This window comes from Petaurus breviceps, unplaced genomic scaffold, assembly GCF_028583685.1.
Source record: "Petaurus breviceps papuanus isolate PSGF00001 unplaced genomic scaffold, PetGlider_PUasm1.0 176, whole genome shotgun sequence".
NCBI classification, from domain to species: Eukaryota; Metazoa; Chordata; class Mammalia; order Diprotodontia; family Petauridae; genus Petaurus; species Petaurus breviceps.
Genome location: NW_027185771.1, coordinates 8,497,134 through 8,507,925, shown reverse-complemented (window position 1 = coordinate 8,507,925; position 10,792 = coordinate 8,497,134). Strand labels below are relative to the sequence as shown.

General features: G+C 46.6%; 1 protein-coding gene across 1 annotated transcript in view; it reads left to right on the top strand.

Moving 5' to 3' along the window:
• The window catches only part of JPH3 (junctophilin 3), a 198,321-nt gene that overhangs the window by 171,240 nt on the left and 16,289 nt on the right, over positions 1-10,792 (top strand). Inside the window, exon 4 of the mRNA XM_069085594.1 lies at positions 5,167-6,077. Coding sequence (XP_068941695.1) covers positions 5,167-6,077 — 911 coding nt within the window. The remainder of the gene's footprint in view (positions 1-5,166; positions 6,078-10,792) is intronic.

Below are 10,792 nucleotides of genomic sequence, written 5' to 3'. Positions count from 1 at the left end.
TGCATGTGTTTATTGTGTGTGCATGTATGTGAATGTGTGTGTTTATTGTGTGAATGTGTATGTGTGCATGCGTTTATTGTGTGTGCATGTGTTTATTGTGTGTGCATGTGTGTAAATGTGTGTACGTGTGTTTATTGTGTGTGAATGTGTATTGTGTGCATGCGTTTATTGTGTGTGCACACATGTGCATGTACACGTGTGTGTGGTGTGTATAAAGCTATATGTTGTCATCATCACTGCTGGCCCCTCATTTCCTTGTACATTGCAAAAGACTTGTTCCTTGCAAAAAAACCAAACAGAATTGTGGGCCTGTCAGATTCCTTCTGTCAGCACCTTATGCTGACATTTTAAATTCCTAGGTTGAGAGTGAACAGCCCAGAAAAGTGTCTGGTGTTCATCTCCCTGGATCATTATAGTTGCATTGGCGCCCCCCCACACACACATCATGTGTGTGTATATGTGCATGAACACACAAATGTATACTTCTCCACACTCATGGTCCAAGCCCTCTGGTTGGCAGGAGATGTCCAGGCCTCCCTTCTTTGATCTCATTCATTTAGGAGAAAGACTGCTCGGGGAGGGAGGCAGCACTATACAGCAAGAGGAGCAATGTCATTGGAGTCAGAGGGTCTGAGTTCAAATCCCACCTCTGACAATGACTACATGTGATCCTGGACAAGTCATGTCACCTCCTTAGGCTGCAGCGTTCTCATAAAAAATGAGGGGGTTGGACCAGAGGGCTTCTGAGGCCCTTCTGCCCAGATCTATCTATGACTTTTCCTCTACCTAAAGAAGATCAGCAATGCACAGTTTTAGAGACTAAGCCATTGTTCTAGAATTGTGTGGAAGCCCTGAGACATTAAGTGATTTAGCAGTGCTTAATAAAAGTTTGTTGGCTTGACTTATTCTGGATAGGTCACATGGCTGTGTCAGTAGCAGGACTTGAACCCAGAACTCTCCTGACTCCAGAGTTAATTCTATATCTACTATCTCTCTATGCTGTGTGTCCATTTCCCAACAGTCTTTCTCCTTGTTCATAAAAGACAAAGGGCTTTCTTCAATGGTCCTCCTCCAGGGTCTCCTTCCCTCCTCCCTTAGCCCTAATCCCTCAGCCTCACCCCTCTTTGTAGTGGGAGCATCTTGGGCTTTCAGAAACATAGCTTCCAGACACAGCTAAGCACCCACGGACACCCCATGAGTCCACCTGTCTGAATCCTGGCTTGGTGAATGGAGAACTCTGGGGAGTACTGGAGAACCCATGTTGGGGCCTGTGCTGTCAGAGACAGATTTTCCAACCATTTCGCCACCCTGCCCTCCCCCACCAAGGCTTTCTCTTCTTCACTCTCTTTGATGAATTTGATAATCATTTAGCATAGCCCTTTAAATATATAGAGAACAAAGAGAACCGCATATGAAACTATCCATTTCTCTTACATACTTTCTGATTTGGAAAAGTATACATTAAATTTAACAAGATAGTAACCAGATGAATCCTGTTTCTTTGTATCCTCTTTCTGAACTTGTTTATATTTCTATATCTTTACTTATTTTAATGGTATTTTCTTTCTTTGCTTTGCCTCTCCTTCCGTCTCTTTCTTCCTTTCTCTTTTCTTCCTTCTTTCCTATCCCTCTCTGCCTTTTCCTCCATTCCTCTTTTCCTCCCTTCCTCCTTCCGTCTCTCCATCCTTCCCTCCCTCCCTCCCTTCTTCCCTTCTTTCCTTCCTTTCTTTCTCTCACTTTCTCTTTCTTTCTTCCTTCCTTTCTCTCTTCCTACTTCCCTCCACTCCTTCCTTCCTCCCTCCCTTTCTTTCTCTTTCTTTATTTCTTTCCTTCTTTCTCCCAAACTCACCTCTTTCTTATAATCCCACCCTGGCTCCTGGACCGAATAGTTTAAGGCAGCCTCACTCCTACAACTTTCACAGATACTTAGGCCCTTGCCCATAGAGCATCTTCTGCTCAGAGACCTTTCCAATTCTCTATCTGCTCCTGAAGATGATGCATCATTATCTTATGTTTAATTTGTTCCTTGGTCTTTCCACCATAATTGTCTTTTCGGTTTCTCCTTAGCAGCCTTTACAAGACCAGCATTCCCAGATCTGCCATTGAGGTCTTTGGTTGCTGGTGGTGGCTTTACCATAGTCTGGGCCTTGGGCCAGAGCAGCCCTGGACAGGCTTGGGCTAGGTGGGACGACGTCCAGCAGCCAGGATGGTGATGGGAAAACATAGGCACCTGTGATTCAATACATCATCCTGACAACTAAATCTTGAGTCTCTTGTGCTTGCTAGGAGCCCTAGCCCATATTGTATAAATATTGAGGGTCCTGAATGAATAAGGGTTCCTATAGCTCAGTAACCCTGCTATGAAGGAATTCTTCTTTTGCTTACAATTCCCACAGAGTGTTTTATTCCCCCCCCCCAATTCCCTCAGACCTTGAATAAGGTGGTTGGCCTATGGGTACATGAGGAATGCAGGGAGGACTTGGGGCTGGCTGGCTCTGGGGCCTTAGAAGTCCCAGGAAAGGAGTAAGAGGAACAAAGAAATTGGAATCAAAGCGTAAAGGCTGCATGTACTGCTTTGCATTTTAACAATGATTCTTCCAGGAATATCACATGCTCAGGAACTAATTTTAGCCAAAGATCATTTCCCAGCTGGGTAAGCTGCTCAAAGGCAGTATTGTGAAGATGAGCAGGATGGCACAGGACTGCCACCAGCACCTCCTGCTGGTGCCCTCACAAAGGCCCTCCCCAGGTGCTATTACCAGTGCCCTCCCTCAGGGGCTCTCATCAGGTTCTAAACCTCTGGTTCTAGGACTTTCTGGGCCTAGGAGTGTGAGGGTGCCACCCTAAGGGGCACTAGTAGAATTTCCTGTGCCACTTGTGGCATGCCAGGGGCAAGCAGCAGGTTTAAAGACAAAGACCCCTTCCTCCCTGCCCCTGAAATTTGACAAGGACCCATCACACTTGTGACCAGGAGGGCAGTGATGGAGAAGTGGCAGTATGCACTGGCAGGTGGCACAAGGATGGGGCGAGGTGAATGACTTGGCTAATGTGTAGGTCTGAATATACCTGTGATGCTGGAGTGAAGACCTGTCTAGGCATAGGAGGGGCCTTGGAGGAGAGCAGGGAGCTATAGGGGCACAACTGGGAATGGGCAGTTATCTCTGGGGGCCCTTGTAACCACAGGATGGATGGAATACAAGGACAGAGGATCACACAAAGAAAGCCCGTGGACTTAGCTGTTTGGGGGGGGGGGCAGAGGACAAGACAGACTATGAATGGGACCAGCCTCCAGCGCACTACTTAGAACAGCCCCAGTGCTTCATTCAGTCGCTTTACAGACCTGGTTCAATCTATTTAGCAGCCAGCAAGTAGTGGGAAGCAGGAGGAAGGGGCACACTAGGAAAAGGTGGTATGACCAGGGAACAACAGACTTCTGGAATCAGAGCACCTAGATTGTATCCCAGCTCTGCTTCCTGCTGTCTGAATGACCTTGGCAAATCATTCCCCTTCTTTTGGCCTCAGTTTCCCCATCCCAGAAATAAAGTTGTTGGATTAGATGTTCATTAAGGTCCCTTGCAACAATAAATCCTCTGACCCTATGAGCTGGAACACACATACATAACTATATATATATATACATATGGGGGGCAGAGAGACAGAGACAGAAACAGAGAGAGAGAGACCCTATTCTCAAGGATCTGTTATCTAGGAATACTGATGTTAGTCAATAAATATTTATTGAGAACCTACTATGTGCCAGGCATTGTGCTAAGTGTTAAGGACACACACACAAAACATATATGTGTGTATACATGCATACATACATACATATATACACACATAAATACGGGGGTGGAGAGAGAGAGAGAGAGAGAGAGAGAGAGAGAGAGAGTCAGTCCCTGCTCTCAAGGATAGCTTCTCTATTCTGATGCCCCCTTTTTCCTAGCAGGTGCACAGATGTCTCAGACTACTGGAGATCACAGAGACTTACAGACTGGTAGAATGTTAAAACAGGAGGAGGCTTGGAGGTTAGGTAGTGCAAACCCCTTATTTCACAGTACAGGAAGCTGAAGCCCAGAGAAGGAAAAACTGGAATGGTTTTGTGGGGAAAAGAGTCTATTTTCTCTCCTAGTAACCCTTTACAATGTTTGGCTGGTAGCTCAGCTTGGGCCCCACCATCCCTCTAAGACCCTTCTCAGGCTTACTCCAGTCTAGCCTGCCATTCTTGATGAATCATTTCTATATTATTTATGTCCATCCTTCCCATCCCCACCATTATGCATCCCACCCCCCTGCTCCCTGGAGTGACTGGGGCAAGAGGAAATCCCAGGTAAGTTGGCTGAAGCATGGACCATTTCTAAGATTCAACATCTATTCATGCACCAGAGGCAAGGAAATCTTGGAGTGTTGAGGGAGTCACCTGGAGATGCAGATTCTAGTCTTTGTATTGTATATAGTTGTGTTGTCTTGGCCAAGTTATGTGACTTAATAGATTTTGAGTTAGAAGAGTTCTTGGTGTCACGGTTCCATTCCATCATTTTGCAGATGAAGAAACTGGAGGCTGAAGAGATTAAAAAACTTATCCAAGATCACATAGGTAGCAAATGGCAGAGCCAGGATTAAACCCACATCCTCTGACTATAAATCCAACACTCACTCCTATTAAGACCACTTTGTACCTCAATTTCCTCATCTGTGAAATGGGCATGATAATACCTAGTTTCCCTCCCTGGAGAATGAGCAAGTACTTTGAAGAACTGAAAGATGTCATACCAATTTTAACTGTATTTATTTCTTCTCTTTCTCCTTTTCTGTTAATAATTGGCTGGATCAGAGAGGGTGAGCCATGGCTGTGGATGCTACTGATAATTCACCATTGTTTGGAGGTCAAACAAGAGGCTCCAGCATAGTGAGATGGGCAGGGGACAAGGCCATCATGTGATGTTGGGGCTTTTAATATGGAGAGACCAGCCAATAGATTGTCACTAAAATCTTGTCCCGGCAGGGTCTGTGTGACTAACTCTTTTCTTTGCTGTGTTCCAGCCCTTTCCAGCCCCTTACGCTCTGAGTCCTCCTAAGACAAGATTTCCCACTTAGGACCCCCCCCCCAGTCTTTTCTGGGTGACCTTGACCTTGGGTTTCTTCTTCATATCTTCCTCTATAAAGGACTTGAATGCCAGAGGCCAAAGCGTCAGAATTCAAGCGACGATATAGAAGTGATCTCCACAGGGACCCCATTGCAACAGGAGAGCCCTGAGCTGTACCGGAAAGGCACAACCCCTTCCGACCTCACCCCTGATGACAGCCCCCTCCAGAGCTTTCCTGCCAGCCCCTCCATCACGCCCCCTCCAGTCCCCACCTCCCGAAACAAGAGCGCCCACTTCTCCCGGCAGATCTCTGTGGATGAAGAGCGAGGTGGGGAGATCCAGATGTTGCTGGAGGGCCGGGGCGGGGACTACCTAAGACCCAACAGCTGGAACGAGGAGAAGGTAGGGGGGTCGCGAGGGGTACGAAGTGGTGCCCTGCGGAGCTGCCAGCCAGGAGATGAGTACCGCGGCCGCAGCTCGGGTCACAAACACCCGGCGGCGTCGGCAGGGAATCACAAGCCCCGGGAGAGGTGGGCGGATTCCCCCACCCCGTTCTCGTGGACTTCCCACCACCGATCCAGCAACCACAGCTCAGGGAACCCCAAGCTGCTGGAGTTGGATGAGAAGCTGAGCAACTACGAGATGGAGATGAAGCCCCTGCTGAGGATGGATTCGTATATGCAAGAGGTGCATGCCCAAAAGAGACACTACAGCAAAGCCGGGGCCTGCCGGGGCCTGGCAGAGGAGCACCGCTCCGAAGAGCGGGCCTTCGGGGTGCAGAGACTGCGCTCCAAGGCCCAGAACAAGGAGAACTTCAGGCCGCTGGCGTCTGCTGAGCCCACCGTGCAAAAACTGGAAAACCTAAGGCTCGGGGACAAAGCCGAGCCCCGGCTCCTGCGATGGGACTTAACCTTCTCCCCGCCCCAGAAATCCTTACCTGTTGCACTAGAATCCGATGAGGAGAATGGCAATGAGCTTAAGTCCAGTACGGTGAGTGCCTGGAATATTTCTCTTCTTCTTCAGTCTGGGGACAGAGGCAGGCCACAGGGGGGGCTCTCGTGATAGCGGAGGTCCTCCCTAGAGGATGGAGAATTTAGAAGAAGGGACCTCAGAGGACATCTAGTCCAAACACCCCATTTTACAGATGAGGACACTGAGGCCCAGGGAGGGGAAGTGATTTGCCCGAGGTCACACAGGTAGGAAGCATCAGAGACAGGATTCGAACCCAGGTCTTTGGGCTCCAGATCTAATGGTTTTTCCACTGTACTGCATGGTCCTTCTATTAGCAGGGTCTTAGGTTTGGGGTTTCCCAATAAATACCCCCCAGTGGTCTAACCAGGATTCTGGGCTACCTTCAGCATCCCCAGGCATACTTCCTAATGTATGATCAGTTGTGTCTCCTCCTTCCCCCCTTGCTAGACACCCCAGTTTGGGGAGGGCTGGATCTGTGAGACTGAGAAGGGGCCACATGAAGGAATCAATAAAAAATGGCCTCCCCGTTGGATAGAAAGCTTATTGTTTTCACTGAGAAATTGCAAACTGTTGAACTGCCCATCAGGCAAGGCAATTCAATAAATCATTATTAAGCACTTGCTGTATACAGAGCCCTGTGCTAGTGAATGGGGGAGAGTCAAAGTTTGGATTCATTCAATTTAATTATCAGTCAATAAACATTGAATAAGAACACACTAGATGCCAGGCCGTGTGCTAAATGCCAAGCATGTATAAAGACCAAAAAAAAAAAAAAGAAATGGTTCTTGCCATTAAAGAAGCCAACATTCTGTTGAGGGAGACAGCATCTACATAAATAAGATAGTTAAAGAAGGGGAGGGTACTAGCAGCTGAAGGGCATCAGTCAGTCAGTAAACATTTATTAAGTGCCTACTGTATGCTAGGCAACCCTTGCCCTCAAGGAGCTTACTATCTAATGGGGGTAAACAACACATGAGGAGCTGAAGCATAAAATCCAGGAGTTCAGCCCGGATATGCTGCCCTGAGCACTCTCCTTAAATGGAGGCTCTGGGGAGAGCTCTCTACCCTCTCTAATCAGAGGGAGACACCCCAACCCTGACTTAAGGTCAGGAGCTACTGAGGAGTTTCTTGCAGGAAGGTGAGAGAAGGCTATGAGAATTTAGTCATGGACAAGATAGGGTTCAAGTCTCGAGGGAGGTAGGGGACTCTCTGAGACAGAGGTGTGGAGGGACTGCCCCAGGCACAGGAGGTGGCCACTCTGTGGGAGGAGCCCCAGGAAGGCCAAGCACTTCTGAAATCTCCCCTGCCCTCAACGAGATTCCATTCTCCTAGCTATGGGGATGACACAGACACAGCCAGCTAAATACATAGAAGTTGGGGTTGATATCAGCAATGGTGGGAAGCAGGAAAGCCCCCTTGTAGGAGGGAGGTCTTGAGAGTGGGGAGGGGGAGCTCATGGAGCTTTGGGGCTCTCAATAGGGATATGGAGAACTATAAGGCAGAACTGAGGCATTGTAGTCTGGTGGAACGAGCCCTGGACTTGGAGTCACAGGACCTGGGTCCAGATCCCTCCCCTGATATGTCCTACCTGTGTGACTATGGGCAAGCCGCTTAGTTTCTCTGAGCCTCAGTTTCCTCATCTGTGAAATGGGGAATAATAATACTTGCACTACTTACCTCTCAGGCTTGTGCCGAAAGCACTTCACAAACCTTAAAACCCCATAGAAATGGGAGCTATTCTTCTCAAGTGTTCAGAGGATGCATGGATGCATTTGGCGTGGCCCTCCATGGGGCTCAGAGAGAGACCAAAGGTAAGTGGGATGGTTTGCACTTCAATTGGAGCAATAAGGAGGAGGTGGGATGGCTTACCCAAGGGTATAATCTGAAGGCAGTGGGATGGTTTGCATTTCAATTGGAGAAATAAAGAGGTGGGATGGCTTCTCTATTGGTATAGTCTTGAAGGTAATGGGATGGTCTGCACTTCAATTGGTACAATAAGGAAGTGGGATGGTTTATCCATTGGTTTGGTCTTGAATGTAGTGGAATGGGTGCATACCCTACTGACAGTGGGAACAGCATTTAACTTCATCTTGTTCCTCCCCAGGTTCAAGTGCTAGTCGCCTAAAACACATCAGGATGTGGTCTCTGGGTCAAAAATAATAGTAACCAAGGGGTGACTAGGCGGCACAGTGAATAGAGCACCGGCCCTGGAGTGAGGAGGACCTGAGTTCAAATCCGGCCTCAGACACTTAACACAAAAAACGCTGTGTGACCTTGGGCAAGTCACTTAACCCCAATTGCCCTCCAAAAAGCAAAAAATAAAAATAATAATAGTAACTGGTGTTTATGTAGTGCTTCAAGGTCTGCCCGGCACTCTACCTGTCTCGTCTTGTTTGACCCTCCCAATAACATTGTGAAACAATGTACCAGATGTTTATTATCCCCATTTTACAGATGAGAAGATTAAGGCTCATACTTGCTTTTTGTTGGGGGAGGAGGGAATGGGAGAATGCTCCAACTTCAGCTGCCAGGGGGAGCTTCCCCATTAGCTTCTTGGGCACATAAGGAAGACATATAGCAAACCCACAGCTTGGCAGTGAGATTTGTTTTATCTAAGTACGGAGTTTCTGAGGCTCAGAACTTGCCTGAAATCACATAGCAAATAAGTCTCAGAGGCAGAATTTGAACTCGGTCTTCCTGAATCCCAGTTCCAATACCCTATCCGCTATGCCACCCTGAATGCCAGCTCCTAATGAGCAGGTATCATCACTAGCATATGTTCTGGTCCCTGCCTCCCTATGTCCTAGCCCCCTACACTGTGGTTACCGAAAAGCTCACACTCCCATTTATATAAGATATCCATAATCTGGAATTTAATCCAGAATGGGAAATTGAATGTTCTGGTTTACTGTTTTGGTTAACTGAGACATCACCCATACATTACCCACTTTCAAGTTTAGAATGACTGCATATGATCACAACAGAATCTTTTGGGGCCTCAGGATGATCAGAGTTAAAAAAAAAAATCCAGGATCTATGGCTGGAAGGGACCTTCGAGGGCCTTTAGTCCCACCCCATCCCTCATTTTGCTGATGAGAAATTGGAGGCCCCAGAAAGTTAAGTGACTTTTCCAAGGTCACTCATGTGATCTTGTAGGCATCAGGAATGGGATTTTAACCCCTCAGTCCTCCAGAGCCAGTACATTGTACAGGGGATGGATGTAGTTTTGGGGGAAGGCAGGAATTTTCCGTCTTTGGGGAATTATGAGCTTCCTGGTCATTTGGGTTCTAGATTCTATTATATAAAAGACATTTCATAATTTGCCATAAGAATATTAAGTTTACCATTTGCCATATGGTTTACACCTGAGTGTAGATGTTAGAACCAAAGCTGAGTTTCCTGATTTTCAACAGGGAATTTTGAACACAGGACTAGGATTAGTGGCTTGTTTCCTCTTTATCTCTCAGGGCCCTTCCAGGCCAAACATGTTTGTGATTCCATGAATCTATTGGACTTCTAGGGTCACACACCAGAAGAGAACCTGGCCCTGTGTCTATGTAGTGTGTTCAAAGGGGATAAGCTTTTAGACTCAGAGGACAGCATGGCTGAAAAGAAACCTCTCTTTGCAGATTCCTGGGGAGATGAGATGATTTTCCCATTGGTCATGAGACACTAAGTCTCTAGAGTCAAAAAGACCTGAGTTCAAATTTCACCCCAGTCATTTATTAGCAGTGTGACCCTGGGCAAGTCACTTGAACTGCTGTCTGCCTCAGTTTCCTCATCTGTAAAATGGGGGTAATAATAGCACCATCTCCCAGGGTTGTTGTGAGGATCAAAGGAATAATATTTTTGAAGTGCTTTGCAAACCTTAAAATTCTATGTAAATGCTAGATATTATTAGCATTATTATGATTTAATAGATTATATTGTGATATAATGAATTATTATATTGCTATCATGTATTATTATATTATTATTAATATTGTTATTCCCAGTCTTAGTGTTCTATTCATGACATTGGGCTGAGTCTCTTATAACCCATCTGAAACACATCTATATTCCTTCATTAGTCATCTGGGTGCGGAAATGACTAGAATACAAGCCTTAGAATCAGGAAGACCTGAGTTCAAATCCTGCCATAGACACATTCTAGCTGTGTGACCCTGGACTAGTTACTTGACCTCTTTTGGCCTCAGTTTCCTTATCTATAAACTCGGACCCACTTTATAGGGTTATTATGAGGATCAATTGGGTTCCCATATGTGAAGTGCTTTTCAAACCTTAAAGTACTATTGAAATTCTAGTTATTGGTGTTATATCAACAGGATACCCCCATGTCCTGATAGGAAAGTTTTCTTTTCTCTTTGTCTCTCACTGCCTCTGTCCCTATGTCTCTCTTTGTGTCTGTGTCTCTGTCTGTCTCTGTGTCTCTCTCTAAGTGAAATTCCCACCTCCCTCTCAGGAAGTGCCTTTATAGGAGGCCATCTGGGGGAATGAACATGTCTCATCTTCACAGAACTGGGGTGCATCCATGAGATTTGTCCTGTCGCAAAGCAGGCCTATTTTTGCCTCTACCTGAAGTCTCTGTGACCATCTGTCATTCTTACCAGTTGGCTGATTCTTAAAATATTCCTGCCCCCCCATCTACTTACACACAAAGATACAGTTGTCCCCCCTTCCTATTCCCCTTCCCCCTTGCTGGGACTAAAATACCAGCTTCCACTTACAACTTT